The sequence below is a fragment of the Chlamydotis macqueenii genome, chromosome 4 (genome assembly GCF_036417535.1).
Source record: "Chlamydotis macqueenii isolate bChlMac1 chromosome 4, bChlMac1.mat, whole genome shotgun sequence".
In the NCBI taxonomy this organism is placed as follows: Eukaryota; Metazoa; Chordata; class Aves; order Otidiformes; family Otididae; genus Chlamydotis; species Chlamydotis macqueenii.
In genome coordinates this window covers 70552618-70568882 of record NC_141559.1, presented here as the reverse complement: position 1 = coordinate 70568882, position 16265 = coordinate 70552618, and the positions used below count along the sequence as shown (strand labels likewise).

Below are 16265 nucleotides of genomic sequence, written 5' to 3'. Positions count from 1 at the left end.
AATTATTGCAATAAATCACATAAGAAACAGAAATTATCATAAAAGCAAACTAACTCGTTGAAATTAAAAGCAAGGTTATTGCTGCCTTTTGAAAACCTGCAGAACGAGGCCTCTTTCAGATAAAACCAATTATATTTACATATTTTTACCAGCTTTACATCTGCCTTGCTTCCTATCTTCAAGTCGGTGAGAAAAGTGCAGTCTTTGGATAGGAACAGACAGAAAAGACAGCCTTTTATTTTTTGTAGTTCATGTATGAATATAACAGAAGTGCCAGTGGAAAGGTTTTAGAGCTCTCTGATTGTATTGGAGTTTTTGTTTTGAGGTAGCATTCTCTAATAATTCATGTTTAGTAATACTTTCTGTATGTTCATATGGAAACCTATGTCTTCAAGATCTCTGCTATAATTAATATCAGTAATTAGCCCAACCTAACACTATCTGAAACTGAATTCACAATAAGGAGTTAGTTTAGTTCTTTTGGTAAAGAACATGAGAAAGAAGATACTTTACTGAATCCATAAGTGGATCCACGTCCAGAGACACGAGGCCACCAGTGGTCAGAGGCTGCCAGCAATCACACAGGGTAACTAAGGTTCCTGAACTCACAAAGCTGAAAACACTGTGACTGTCTGCCAGTGCTGTGCTTTCAGTCTTGTGGTAGCCAAGTCAACTCAGCTCTGCTGAGTTCTCTCAGGGGCAGCTGGGAATAACACAAGAGTTTTCCACCCATTGAGGCTGTGAGCTTGCTCCCTACAGACCAATTGCCCCTTCCTCTCTGCCCACAAAGCACCACAGAGAACTGGACTTCTCTAACAATGCTACCACAGAACTTTTGCAAAGTGGTATCGAGTTGTGGAGGCACTTCACCTTCCTTCTTACCTGGGGAATCAGCTGGGAAAGACCACACCAGCCATACTAAAGTAATATTCTTCTCCAAGGCAAATTCTAACCCACAGTTATATTTCTCCTACAGATAATATTCCTTTAAAATCCCCTTACACATTTATAGCTCATATCATTCAAGTTAATTTTTAAGTAATAAAGTTACTAAACATGTGCATTGGACTATATGCACACCATAGGTTCATGCTAATTTAGTTAAACACAAATGTATTCACAAGCATGCAAGTCTAAAAATGCCCTTTCAAGCAAAAATATTGCTATCGTTACATATCTTATCACTTATAATCACATTCAAAATCTCCATCTGAGCTCTCAAGTGTGTTGAATAAAGGGAAAACTTACCTGTGGTCAGACCTATAGAACTGAAGTTGGTAATTTGTGATTAGTTAATGGAAATGTGTTGACATATGAATTACAGTTGCAAGTTTAAGCATGTATGTTGCAGACAACTGTGGGTGGGAAATTAAAGGGGACAATGAATTAAATAAATGGGTTTGGTGATGCATGATAGCTGATACCCACTCAAATTATCTTGAGTCAAAATTTGGACTGTAGGTGGAGATGTTAAAATCCACTTGACAAAATACACTGCAAAGAATCTACTAACTTTTTTTTTTAACAAAACAAATAGGACTTTTAATGTAACTTTGAAATCCACTCAGTATATACTAACCTTAGGATATGAGTTTACTATTAGTTTTATATCTCCTATCTCCTATTACTGTATCTCGTAGTCATAAAGAAGGGTTTTTTGATGCTCAGCTCTGTACAGATATCAACAGAATAATTCATGTCTGAAAAATTTCACTAGATATAAAGCCCTAAGAAAGAGAATTATAGCTATGATTTTCAGAAATAATTTCATTTTTGCATGAGCTCTATTTGAGCAACTTTAAGGGATCTGGTTATCAAAGGATTTTGAATTTCACATATTCTAAAAATATCTTAAATTAGATACCCAGAAATAGAAGCAGCCATAATCACTAATAATCTTTAAAAACCGCAGCTATGGTTTCTCCATCAGTTACGTCACTCTTACATGGGGGTCATTTCTCAAAAAGGAAACCCTAACCTCCCAGTTGCCTGCAGTTATGCATTAAATATGCTGGCACTCATGGTCATGAGCAAGCCAATCTGATGGAAATATAAGCTTACAGAAAATGCAAGGTGATCTGGTTGACTGGGCAGCCACACAAGTGGTAATGACAGCACAAGGGCATAGGCTGCCAGGGCCAGCAACAGGCAGGATGGGTCTTTCAGCACCAGCCTGAACTCACATTACCTCAAAAGACAGGCAACTGCACCCCAAGTCTGTGTGCATTTGCTTCTTGTACTATGTAAACAATCTGCTGGTGCTTTGCCGATAAGCAGACAAAGAAATACAAATAATACAATAAATATTAACCTTTAACAAAACAAATATATATATATATATATATGTATACCTGCCAGTCACCTGCCCATGGAAGGCAAGCGTATCTTGAGGAAAACACAGCAGGGGTAGTAAAACCTAGCAACACTATAAACAATGGAAACCATAGGAAGAAATTAAAGTGGTTAAAAGTAGTTACCGGAAATTATATTTGGCCAGGATATGATGCTGTACAATCATTTTCCCAATCTCAATGCTATTAAAAAATGCCATGAAATCAGTAATGACAAACAGGAAGAGGAATCTCCTTTTGGCTCATCTGAGACGTATCTCTAGAGTAAGCAAGCAGCTTACTTTTAAAATTGTTAGCCATGTATTTATGCCCTCTGAGCCAGTCTAAATTCTATCAATCATTTTAATTTTATTTTAATTGGTGTGTTATTGAATAAGTTACCAAATCCACTTCCTACTTTTCTTGGAAATGTCAACATTTTCCCTATTCATCCAGTTCAGCTCTTCTCTGAGCTGCAACTCTGTCAAGTCTTACAAAATACTAGAGTAGGAGAGAGCTGTAACTGTGGAACTCTGCAGCAAAATTTGAACATTTTGTTTAACACATGCCCTACAGTAGTACAATTTTAAGCAGATAAACTATATGGCAAAAGTCACACTCATAAAATCAAATGTGGCTTTTGCAAAGTCTTTTCTTATTTTTTGAAGAAATCACAGTCTATGATTGCTGATATGTTAAAATGCAGCCTGATTCAGCATTAGGCTGTATTGCCTTCCCTGCCATTGACTTCAAAATGAATAAGCTCAGCCTGCGTATTTGAGAATTCATCGCTGCTAAGACATATTCTGGCAGGTCAACACAAGCATTATTCATAGGCCTCAATTCAGTCTGTCATCTGAAATGAAAGAGAGCCTTTCTTTAAAAATCCATCTTTAATTTGTTATTCTAGTAACTGTATTAAAAACTGTTTTAAAATAAATATTAAAAATGAGAGCAAGTTGATGGGCAACTGAAACACAGTAAAATAGATCTGGAAGTGACCGCAGGGCCACAAAGTCCATGCTCCAGCTATTGCAGGCAACCAGCTCATATAATCCTTTTCATAAATATATCAAGCTCTATTTTAAAAGCAGATAGTTTTATTTCTTCAGTTACTGCTATTGTGCGGTCATATGTATTTCTTCCAGTTTGAGTTACAGATTCATAGATTATGTGCCAGAGGGGACCGCTGTGATCTGCAAGTTTTACCTCCGGCATAAGAAAATCTATAGGATTGCCCTGAATTCATTTCAGAAGACAGTGATTTTGCAGCCATGATATTACTGGTGAAAGAGCACAAAAGCCATGGTATCAGTGTTAGACTGATGGGATTAATCAGCTCATGTTAACACACTGATCATCATATAGTAAATAGAAGTGTTTCAAAAGAATACTCCAATCTGAAAAGTAAAGTGAAATCATTTGGACTTCCAGAGAGGTCATGGTTGAAATATCATAAAACTCTCTTTACTCAAAGCAGATGCCTATTAAGATTAATTTAGTGTGAAAAGTGAACCAAAATGCATATAAAAGACAATGCCTCCCCAATTATGTAATAGGACACCTCCTCATTATATTGTGTTCACTGAAGATGATGGTATTTTCCTAGGGGATGTATAACTACAGTTTGCCAAAGTCCCTCTCCCTCATTTTAGATTAAATATCAGACTGCAGAGCACGAAGCCAAGTGAGCAGAAACAAGAGAACTCAAATAAACATCAATTTAAATGAAAAAGAAAAGGCCTGTTATGTATATTTTCTGAATATACATGTTCAAAATAGACAGTTACAATGATGCCAGGATACAAATACGAAGGAAAATTATCAGCATTTAATATAAACAAAAATACCTCTTTCCTACATTTGTACATAGATTGAAATTAAATGCAATCTATGGATGTAAATATTCATGTAACTGCTCACATAACTGGAACAACTTATCTTTCTTGCCACCTTTTCTCTTTTTTTCCTGTCTCTTTCTGTGAGCTCCCTCCAGTGTTCTCAAGGAAGTATTGAATCATTTCATTTTGGTATATTCCATTTTTATCACAGGAAGTACCACGATAGGAAAGATTGCATTCTTTTAACCTGAACTCATCTGCCACAAACTAGATGCCCAGTCTAAGCTGAAAGTCTAGTCTAAACTCAATTGTAAAAATAGGCACTGCAAGAAGATGCATCTCACCCGCCACAGATGTCCCTTAGAATCAATGGCACACTTGGCCAAAAGGACTACTGGCTGTGGAGGTGACTAGAGAATGAGTTGAGACTGTGTACCAACTTTGAGACTATTTAGAGTTAATGAATATCAATTCTTTCCTTCTAAAAGACTAAAAAGAAGACTAAAAAGAATTTCTGCACTAAACTGGAGGTTTATCAGTTGGAAAAGACAGAAAACCAGGAAAGCCCGGACACTGACTCTCAGTCATCAACACGAAAAGAACAAGTTGGCTCTAAGACCCTATCAGGTAAGGTACATCCTGTATAGCAATAATAATGCCTTTGTACAAGCCAAAGCTGAAAGGCTAAGGGGATATGATTACACCCTGGCAGAAAGCAGTCAGGGCACTGAATCCCGTAAGCTGTGGACATGCTAGCCTGCTTGGAGCCAGCCCAGGAATCTCTATACAGTGCTGTTATGCAGGTTGTAAACATGCCATAAGTGCTCTAACACCCGTTTACATCAAGTTTAACTCCTGCTTCTACCAAGGTAAGCAAGAATAGAGTCAAACACTGCATTTTCTATGCCTCTTCCTTTGGCTTTGTGGAGTTACTAAATTGAGCTGATACAAATGAGAATAAAATTATTCTCTGTAAGGGTAGTCTGCCTGGTTTATTTCTGCTGGTTTGTTTTTTTGGTCTGTCCACTGACAGAATAAACCAATATAAGCTGGCACTGCAGCAGTCCCTTTCTTCGCCAAGCAGTTTTTTCCCACCCTTTCCCTTGTATGCACACTAGTGCTTTATGCAACTGGGCCATGAAAGAGTTCAGGGAGCTTAGCTGCAATAAAACTGGGCAAATATTGTGAGAACATACATAAGCTTAAAGTCATAAGCAATAGAACTAAAGAGAACTTAATTTTGAGTGCTGCAATGTCAATTAATTCGGTGCTTTATTTGTTGTGAAAGCCACTATGACAAGCCGCTGTACTGCTAATCTGCATGATATTCAGCAGATAGCGAGCCATTGCCTAACCTCAGCAATGTCAGAATGGAGCTATGGAATAACTCCAGTCCTTTGTGGGTTTGGCAAGGACTTTGTAGGATCTCTAGTGACGTATACTAGGCCTGATCCAAATCCCAACAATGGAAATGTCTTTGATATGGCTTATTGTTATTTCTGACCCTACAAATGTGGGGAGCACTCAGGCATTAAGAAAAATATAATTTCTCTGACATATTAGTTGGTCATTGCAGTTAACATCAAATGAAACAGAATGAAAATCCCAGTTTGATTTCCCCTCTTTTACTTTTAAAGCACTCATAATACCACAAATTCAGTACTCATCCAACCATCATGGTTTGTTATGTACACACCAGGATTTGAGTTTCTTATGAGACAATTGAACAAAAACGGTCCATAGTCACAGTTCTTTCTTAGACCATTTTCTGTAAATGACTTCAGAGAAGTTCTTTCCTTTTCCTTTCCTGTTCTCCTTTAAAATAATTCTTTAAATATATTCTTTTTACATCTTCATTTTTCTACCCTTTTTGCATTTTTGTTTTACCCATTCTCTTGTAAGGGTGACCCCACCATCACTTCTGAACATGGAATGAATGGAAGATCACATTTAAATACAGTTCCTCTTTAATGCAAGACATTGGTGCACTCCGTACCATGTTCCATAACTGAAGTTGATATTAATATTTTATAACAGATTTTTTTCTTCTCCATTTTTATTAAGAGGTTGGTATTTTAGACAGTAGGTCTATCTAAAATATCTGGACATTCCCGTGCTTAACCAAAGCTGCCTCTTAACATTTGTCATTGCCATTTAGAGAGTGTTTAAAGCACTCACTTTGTCTCAGATGGGTTATTGTCACCTATATTTTCACAGTTCTTAAAATTCAGCTACAGGGAGTTGTCTGTGCCCTGCCCCAAGACCTTCCCATCCTGTATTTGTTTTATAAGCTCTTTTTTTTTTCTTTTTGCATTACATTTTGCTCCCAGCTTGAATTTATTTGAAGATTTGAATTGGTATAGACCTTATCTGCATCTTTTTTTCCACTTTTCATCTTTCCTCTAAGCTCATTATGTTTATTTTCTCATTCTTAAATTCCCTTTCTTCTAACTGCCATCATTTCCCCAAAGAAGAAGCTCTTCAGATAGCAGTATGTTAAATATAGAATATGCAAGTCTGCAAATGTTGCAGGTCTAGCAGCAAAGAGACATGTCAGATTCTCATATATGCAACATAGAATTGGTCTGAATAGAGGCTCAAGTATCTTTTTCAGGATTTCCAAAATCAGTGAGTTTGCAAGAACTGAATACATTTTTCACCCACAAAATGTTTTTCTTAAAATATATATGTAATGTATATGCTACATATTTGAAGACCAAAATAAAATGTTTTCAAGACACACAAAAAATAACAGGTTGGGGTAGTGACAGTGCAAGTCTTCATGTATTATCTTGCTACTATTTTAGCAACTGCTCTCAAAAACAACTTCACTGATGAAAATATAAAGTAATCCAGCTCATCCACCAACTGCCTACTAGGATTATTCAAGCACATAGGAAACAATGCCTGTTGTTATTGTGTGTATATTTTTTGTTGTTGAAAAACTATCTCCATTTTTATTGCTCTTTCTTTTTGCCTGGTAGACAACACATGACCTTGTTCATACATGTAGAGGCCAAGCCTTTTTTTTTCAGCTTCTTCTTAGACAAATGTTGACTGGTGTTGAAGAACTCAGAAAGAGAAGTTTGACTTTGTGAGTTCTTGTGGTAGTGTCACTACAGAATTCAGTAGGCTGAACTGCTTTGTGTAAGTAACAGCTGTATTCTTTTGCTGCAGAGCTTCATAGAAGAAACCATCCAGTCTGCAAAAGTCTAGGAGGGTATGGAAAGTTCTCAAAGGAGAGAGGATTTGAAGAAGCTAAAATCTCTTCAGCAAAATTTAAGACCAAGAATACTATCTCTATCGACTTTTTCCAGGCATGTATGCTGGTTGTGGGAAATGGCTGCCGTAGGTATTACTGGCCCTATTTGTGCTAATTATGACAGTCATAATAATGATATTTAGGTGCCCAGTGCCAGGGCAGAGTGAGGACCAGCTGCTCGCTCAGGGATAGGGAGCTGGTTGCAATACCCCAGGCAGCAGAGCAGGGCCTTGCCAGCTGGAGCCTGTCCGGCTGCCCCAGAGCGTGGGGAGCTGGGCAGCCAGCGGCACACCCAACCCAGGACATCGGGCACCTCCCTGACACCAGGCCACAGCGAGATCATGAGGGAGGCCCCAGAAGAGACTGGTCAGGGACAGTCGGGGCTGTCGGTGAGCCCTGACACCCAAAGTGCATTGAGATCAAGTGATATATAAATACTTTGAATGGAATTCTGATCTCATTAGGAGTGAGGCTCCTAATCACCTTTAAGGAATCTGATCTAAGGCTTTGATTCTAGGCTTCCTCTTAGCTACCGTTGCTTTGGATCTACTAATTGGGTGGATTTTTAAAAATTATTTTTGGTATAAATTTTGGTGCGATGTTCTAGTTTCAAGAGGAATAATGGAACCTTGATGTTACTGACAATTGATCTGGTTTCTAGCAGTCAGTATTTGTTGTCACAGAAAGTAAGAGTTGCTTATAGCTACGCAGTTCATATCCACTCTTTCCACAAAACTTTGTTTCATTGTACACAGTGATCATACTTCCTTTGTACAAGTTGTGCTGTCTTCCAATCCTACTTTTAAACACCAAAGAAGATTTCTTTACACATCCACAAAGTTGTTGTATTTACTTTGAGTTTAAGCCCATAAGCATGTGTGCTATTAGCTTAAAATTTTAAAGTCATCAAATACAGCTTCTCCCCTTTAGATTTGTCTTGATTACAAACATGCACTGTAAGCAAATTGTCTTCCTTTTGATATTTTGTTCAGTTTAAACACTGCCATCACGTAAAGAAAGTTACTGGTTTTATGCCAGAAAAAATATAAAATGTATTAAATGGACCACATGTAGTTTTATGTTGTCTGTGCCAAATTAGGACCTTTGTAGCTGGAGTGCATTGGAAGTGCATTCAGGAGATTTATCCCTTTTGTTTACCTCTCACACAAAGGGAAATTACAATTTAAGGAGCTACCTGTCTCTGAGTGGAGATGAACCCCACCAGCCCCTTTTCAATGAGCACATTGATTGATAACCACAGGGAAACATTGACTCCTTTTCACTGGCGGGTTTGCCCAGGACATTTCACTGGATACGCCTGTTAAGCAGGTACACCAAGACCTGATGATCATCATGCTGTCCTCACACTGCACACACAACTTCTAATTCCTCCTCTTCCAGACACGCTTCTGCTGAGGCACAACTGAGTGCACAGTGCATGCGTTCTTACAGATTTACCTGCATTCCTTATGGTGCGACTGTAGCCCTTTGTGTGTGTTTTGGAATTTTACTCCAGCCTTCAAATCTTACATTTCAAGGTTAGTCTGTTTAGCAATTACAGGAAGCTCCATGTAGTAGTGAAACCTATCTGCTCCAAAGTCAGCTTTAAACTTTCAGAACAAGGTGGCTGTGGAAGTGCAAATAACTACTGAGCAGATGCAGTTACTGTATACAGGAAGCTAGGATCAAGTTCAAATAAAAGCTCTGGGCACTGGTTCTTAGCAACTGATTTTAAAGCAGTTGTAATCTTCAAAGCTATCTATTTATCTCTACAGCAGAGGCCCTGGGTATTATATACCTAATGAGTCAGACTATTTGAAGAACTTCCTTTCACGTTAAAAAGGTACTTTAAGTTTTTCCTTTGCCAGATTAACTGTTCAGGTTCAGTCCATCTCTGACAGATGAGATAAGCTATATGGAATTTTAATACTGTGTCTCTTTTAAAATGTGACTCTTTATTTCAGTTTTAAGACTGTTGAGGTGCAAAAATGGTTGTGTAATACTGCTATTAATGTTTTGGGGTGTTTTTCAGTAACTGCTGGTCACATACATACAGTTATTTGTGGACATAAAGCACAAATAAATAACTTAAAGTAGAAATAAAGACACAATCTTGTTCCCAAAGAATTTCTAGCCAAAGTCCTGATCCAGTAAAACGGTTATGTGCTTAGCTGTATGTGCCATGTGCAGTTCCGTTTGCCTTCACGGGAGTATTCACAGTATTCACAGTGGTTTAGTATGTATATAAAACTTTGCAAACTTGGGAAGTAAACTATAGAATATCTGTTAAAATTTACTTTCCTTTAATGGACTGTGGTTTATTTTTTTTTCATCCAAAATCACATAGAGTATTCCAGTTATCTTTAAACACCTAAATTTCATTAGAAAAAAATGAGTAAACTATAACATGACATAGGCACAAATACATTGTTGTTTCTAAAACCAGGAAGGTAAGATGAAGTTCAAACTTTCAACATAACTTTCCTATTCCTACAGTTATAAATGTAAAAAAGTAGCAAAAATCTATAGATTCTTATCCAATGCCCACCTAAATGGGAATACTTCAAGGGAGAGTAAATGTTACCTTCAATAAATGTTGGAACAAGCTATATAGCCAAGTATGCGCAAAACCAGAAGTTGATTCTATCACCTATGTTTTTAGGAGCATTTCACTGTGGGCCAAGCTGTGAATTTCTTATTTCTATTAGCCAGAAGTCACCTGTGCAAATGTCTGTAAAATAACGTGTTTGTGGGGTGAGGCATTAGTTACCGTAAGGATGGTAGAACCGCAGCACATGAAAACTACCCTCACATGAAAACTACCCTAACATGTAGCAGTGGTGAACACGGGTCAGAAGTGGCTTCAGGGAGGTTCAGACTGAGGGTGTCAGTGGGATTAATAAGGCATTCCTCAAATTTTATTAGGTGCACTTACTTTGGTTTTGGTAATGCAAAAAAAAAAAAAAAAAAAAAAAGGAAAACAATCAATTTTAGGAAACAGACCTAAAAGTACCTGATTTACTATCTGTAAATTGCACACAATGTTATTAACTATATCCTTTGCTACAGTATCTTTATAGTGAATTTCTTAATCTTGAAAGAGCAAAGGCATCTGGCTCGAGGTTCAACCAAATACTCTGGCATTCCTGGAATGGCAAATTTAGTCTCCTTCATTGTCCACTTTTTTAATACCTTAAATGTATTTTCATGGTAAATCCAGCACCGAGGACAGGGACTTAAAACTGTCCATTGCTTTGATTAGAAATACATATCTGAACCACAATAAAAACATAGTTTAAAATAGAAAAATAATAACAAAGTACTAATCACAATGTAACTATGAGGGAACCACTAATCTATAACTAAGGCTGAATGATGAGAAATGAACTGAAAGCAGAGTAGTAATCAACAAGGGAAGAAAGTCTGATTATTCTGGAGCAGATAGGAAAAATAGTTGTGGTTGATTAAGTTCCAGTTCACTGGGGAGAGGCAGGATTTTGAAATTGTGTTCTTTGGAGACTGTCTCAGGGAACGTGCTGCTGGTCAGTAAGAGCACAGTTAAAATCTACATGGTGTCTGTTGGATCCCATTACATGGCACATATATATGTGTATATATATATAAAACACCACCACTTGTTTATTTGTTCAGAAGTTCTCCCCTCCATGCCACGTAGCAATTTCACGTAGCTAGTGTACTGTGCAGAACGTGGTAATGAAGTTGCCTCAATAGCAAAGGTTATTTCACCAAGCTTTCTTCAGAACCAGTTAGATTACGAACAGTGCTGCATTGTAACGGACTGTGGGATACGTTTTCCAGGTACTGGTGTGACACCATCCCCGGGTTGGATGGCAGCAGAGCAGAGGAGCTCGGAGGCCAGCTTCCCTGGGGAGAAGAAACCGTGGCTGCACGTTGCAGGCCTAACAAGGTTGCTCCACCTGTACAGCTCAGGGGTACGTAATCAGGGGACACATAGGTGTGACCATTCCCTAGGGGAATCTCGCACCCGTGCCAATCCCAGATCCCAGTGCAGATCTGCTAACACGTATTAACCAGCTCCAATGATCCTGTCGTTCCGTGAGTTGCCAAGCTAAAACCTTGGGAGGCTCCTTATAACAGCACCACCTGGTGACACCTGCCACGCCGCCATTGCGGGGCGGTGCAGGCGTCCAGGTTTGCTTGGAACGGGACTTTGACTCCGCAAAGTTGCTACCGGGTAGGAGGAGGCCGCAGCCCGGTGCAGGGCAGCCCTGCCCCGGCCCTCCCGCCTCGGTGCGTGCGCAGGCCGCCCCCGGTTCATCACCAGCTGTCCGCGCTCGGCCTTGCGCGCCCCCGGCGGGCTCCGCGGAGGCTGAGAAGAGCGGCCACGAACTAAAGTGCGAGCGCAGAGATGGCAGCGTAGGGACGAGCCTTTCCCGCCCCGCAACCCTCCCATAACCCCGCGCAGGGCGGAACGCTCCGCGCGGGGCCGCGTTGCGCGGGGAAGGGTGCGCGGCAGCACCGGTCCGGCGGCGGAGGGGGCGGGCCGCCATGGCGGTGGACATCACCTTGCTCTTCAAGGCCAGCGTAAAGACGGTGAAGACCCGCAACAAGGCGCTGGGGGTGGCGGCGGGGGACAGCGCCAGGGACGAGCTGCTCAAGCGGGGCGCCGCTCGCCCCAAGAGCGACTTCACCAGCCGGGCCCGGGAGGTGGTGAGTGCGGCGGCGGCGGGGAGGAGGGGACGAGCGGCGGCCGGGCCCGCCGGCGGCCTGAGCTTGGCGGCGCCCCGTCAGCGGCTCCGCCCGGGCGCCGCCGCGGGCAGCCCGGCCCCTTCACCCCCGTCTCGGAGCGGGCCGCGGCGTCCGGCTCTCCCCGGGGGCCCGCGGCGAGCGAGCGGGCCCCGGAGTCGCCCGCAAGCAAGCCTGGGGCAGCTCTTTCCCACAGGGGTGTGGGCTGGGAGGGCGGGAGCGCAGCGTGAGAGCCGGGAGCCCGGCGGCTGATGTGGCGGCTGGGGAGGGCTCCGAGCCCGCCTGTCGCCCGTGCTCCCCCCGGCGCGGCTCTTCCCGGCGGGGGCGAGCAGGGCCGTCCCGGGGGCTCTGCTGGCTGCGGCCCCTTCCTGCCAGGGCTGACGCTTCTGATCGTGCAAAACCGGCTTTCCTTCGGTCTGTGCCGCCGTCCTGCGTGCATTCACACGAGTGTTTCCTCATGCCGATTGCCACGTAAGAGATCTCTTCCACAACAGATGTGAGCACAAAGCTTTGTAATGTTGCACCGTCACAGTATGGCTGTAAAGTGCAAGTTCTCTACAAACTACATGTACAGAGGTAATCAGAACATTTTAAGATTTGAAAAGACAGGCACTGAGAAGTTAAGGAATTACAGAGCTGAAGGCTGACCGGCATTAATAGTAGTCCTCGGCCCACAGTCGTGCTGTAAGAACAAATTTGTAGCAGATTATTTTTCTCCATACTGAGTGAAAGGGAGGGCAAAAAGTCTGATACCGAGGCAAGGTTTGAATAATGTGTATTTAATAAAACACTGTATCATATTTTGAGAAACTAAAAGAAAAAGACTGCTCGGTGCACTCTCTGAGGAGACAGGCTTACAGAATGCGTATGCGAGTTTAGGACTAAACAAAGGATGCACAGCTAACATTTGTTCTGTCATTTTCTAACTTATGAATAATTTAGTTTTCAAGCACGATATTAATGTCACATTTCAGTGCTCACTGCACTTTTCCCAAATCTGAGAGAAAGTATGTAGAAACTAGTGTGTTCTGTAATGCTTGATGTTTGATGTTCCATAGCTCGGTGATTCGTTTGGGGCCTAAGCAGAGAATGTCAAGTTGGATACCTGTTAAATGAACATATAATTATTAACTCTTACAAGAAGTTGGTATAAGTGACTTGTCAACTGTGAGTTGTGTAGTAGTGATAAGACCAGTCCATAAAACTACATTCAAGGTCTTTGTCGATGAGATCTACCTTTCTTCCCCTGCTGCGTCTCCTGATTTTGACTGAAGATATTCCAAATTCTGTAGTGCTAGAGACAACAGACTCCTTACCCCAGAGTCTTACCCGAGAACAGGACAGTCTTTTTAATGTTTAACACAACTTATGTGTTTGTAAATTCCTAGAATTCTAAAAAGGATCAAAATTTTATCACAAGGCATCATGGTGACATTTATCTGCACCATCAACAGGGCTGCAACTTTTAAATCGGCCATTCAGAACTCCAGCACTTGGGCTAATGCTGAAGGCAGGCTCTTACCCTCTAAGGGTTTAGTGCTAGATGGTGTTTGGATTCTTTGCCAAAGTGTTTCACAGTTATTTGCAGTAGCAGAGGAAGCAAGAGGAAATCTGAGGTTTTCAGGTTCCATTCTAGATGTTCTTATAGCCACAGACTTGTGTTCATTCCCTCCAAAGCTTTTTACCTTCTGCTTCATTGCCTTCAGTACTGTCATAGAATCATAGAATGGTTTGGGTTGGAAGGGACCTTTAAAGGTCACCTAGTTCAACCCCTCTGCAAGGAGCAGGGACATCTCCAACCAGATCAGGTTGCTCCAGCCTGGCCTTGAATGTTTCCAGGGGTGGGGCATCCACCACCTCTCTGGGCAGCCTGTTCCAGTGTTCTACCACCATCAGTGTAAAAAATTTTTTTCCTTATATCCAGTCTGAATCTACCTTGTTCTATTTTAAAACCATTACCCCTTGTACTGTTGCAACAGACCCTGCTAAAGAGTTTCTCCCCATCTTTCTTATAAGCCCCCTTTAGGTACTGGAAGGCCACTATGAGGTCTCCCCACTGTCTCTGCACTTTAGTTCTTCCTTCTCAGTTTCAGTATCTGTATTCCAAATAATTTATAGCCTCAGACTAGGCTCACACCCACACTTTCCTCCCTCCTACTCTTTTCTCTCTCTTTCCTTTGTACTATCAATGCTCCCTTGCTTTAGCTGCCTCTGGTTTGGGCTTTTTTTCTGAAGTTCTGTTCGTACTCAGGCCTAGCCTCACCTTCAAACTATTCTCATTGCCCAGCCATAGTCCTGTTCAGCGATGGCACACTATAGCTGTTTCCTTTTCCTCCTACCTTAGTCCTTCTTTTCCCCTTACTCATGGCTACTATTTCCTGCTGGCCCCAGTTTTCTCTCCAAGCTCCTCGTCCTTTCTGAGTTTCCTCAGAGCATTGTCCGGGCAACAGAAAAAGGACAAAGGTGTGGATAAAAGTATCTTGTTTAATTACAGGAGCTTCCAGTGAAGTAATCAGCTAATGCCACAGTGGATGAGCTGAATGGTCTGTCTGAGGGAGAGAATGGGTTTAATTAGTGATACTTACATAAACAGTGACTTTGGAGAGGAAGCCAAGGCTAAAAACATGTTGCTGAAGCACGTCTGAACATTATTTCTGTCAACATGCTGCTCAGTGAGGAGGAGTGAAATGGATTGGGCTTGTCCTATCTCTGCTCCTGTAACTCATTTAAATTTGTGACAGTGGAGCCAATGACCTGCCAGACCAGAGAAGGCTTTATAACATTTTTTAGGCCTTCTTTAAGAAAGTCTGATTTTCATGTGTGAATAGAATACTGAAACCGCAGCTAGAAGAGTAAACTTTGTAGTAAAATAAATTATGACTTTTATTGCTTCCTTCAGCCAAATGCAATTTGATTTGATCCTTTATGTATCAAATTCTCTTCCTAATACTTTGTTGTAGCCTTGCAATTAAAAAATTAGCTGCTTCTGCCAAGACTATGCAACTTAACTTGCAAATCTGATCTTTGATAGATGCATTAATTCTTTAATGTATTTCTGTTTTATAAACACCTTGAAAAGCCAGTGAATTCTTCCATGTCTATGTATAAGTTTTCTTTGTTTATTTTTTAATCTGAGGAACATATCAAATGGTTAACTATTGTTGTCTTAAAACTTGTCATGAAAGGTGCTGGTCAGAATCCTTGTAGGGTGACAGTAGAGACCCTGAATAATCCACACCTAGTGACCACTTTTATTGTGCCTTATATGGTTGCATAGTAGTTGAAGATATCCTTTTGACATGCAGATATGGAAATGTTGAAATACTTATGTGGACTCTACACACACACGTATTCCTTTCCATGTTACGTTCTGCATGAGTTTGCCTTGCTTCTTGTTCGTTGAGCTGTGCTGACACTGCTTGTGGTCCAAGCTGCTGGAGCTGCAGCCAGTCGTGATCCAAACGGGTGGCAGTGCAGCCAGAGTACGGGGCTGGGAGGGTGCTCAGCCGTGCCTGGAGCAGCTGCACAGCTGTAGGATGAGAATTCTCCTTTCTAGCCAATCCCACAGAGGCCTTATATCGTACTAGGATGAGAGGAAATGGCCTCAAGTTGCAGCAGGGGAGGTTTTAGATTGGAAACACTTCATTACTGAAAGAGTGGTCAAGCCCTGGAACAGGCTGCCGAAGGAAGTGGTGGAGTCACCATCCCTGGAGGTGTTCAAAGAACGTGTAGACGTGGCACTTTGGGACATGGTTTAGTAGGCATGGTGGTGTTGGGTTGATGGTTGGGCTTTATGATCTTGGAGGCCTTTTCCAACCTTAAAGGTTCTATGGTTCTATGTATTACTAATGTGTTTGAGCACTTGGCTGAACTGTATTAAGCAATGTAACTCTGTCATTTTCTTCCTCCCTTTTCCCCCAAAGGGCTATGAGTTTTGCTGTAGGATCTTAGGACTTTGCCTTTTTTTTTTTTTTTTTCCCCTTTTTTTTACTTCTTCATAGACTGTAAGTGGTGTTCTAGAAGGAAGATTGAAGGTACTTAGCATTCGGAGAAGCTGGCAAAATTGTAATAGTTCCTTATTTTCTCACGAATTTCATTTTTCTT

The 16265-nt window shown here is 41.2% G+C and overlaps 1 protein-coding gene across 5 annotated transcripts in view; it reads left to right on the top strand.

The window, feature by feature from the left end:
* The first annotated feature begins 11756 nt into the window (after positions 1-11756).
* STX18 (syntaxin 18) overlaps positions 11757-16265 on the top strand; it is a 65682-nt gene continuing 61173 nt past the window's right edge. For 3 of the 5 annotated variants that reach the window (XM_086747824.1, XM_086747823.1, XM_086747822.1), the window contains exon 1: positions 12080-12125. Coding sequence is in view for 2 of the 5 variants with exons in the window: in XM_086747820.1 (XP_086603946.1) it covers positions 11964-12125 (162 nt within the window). In the remaining 3 variants the exon portion in view is untranslated. Of the gene's footprint in view, positions 12126-16265 lie in introns of all 5 variants that reach the window. The other 2 variants (XM_086747820.1, XM_086747821.1) reach the window with 2 other exon arrangements.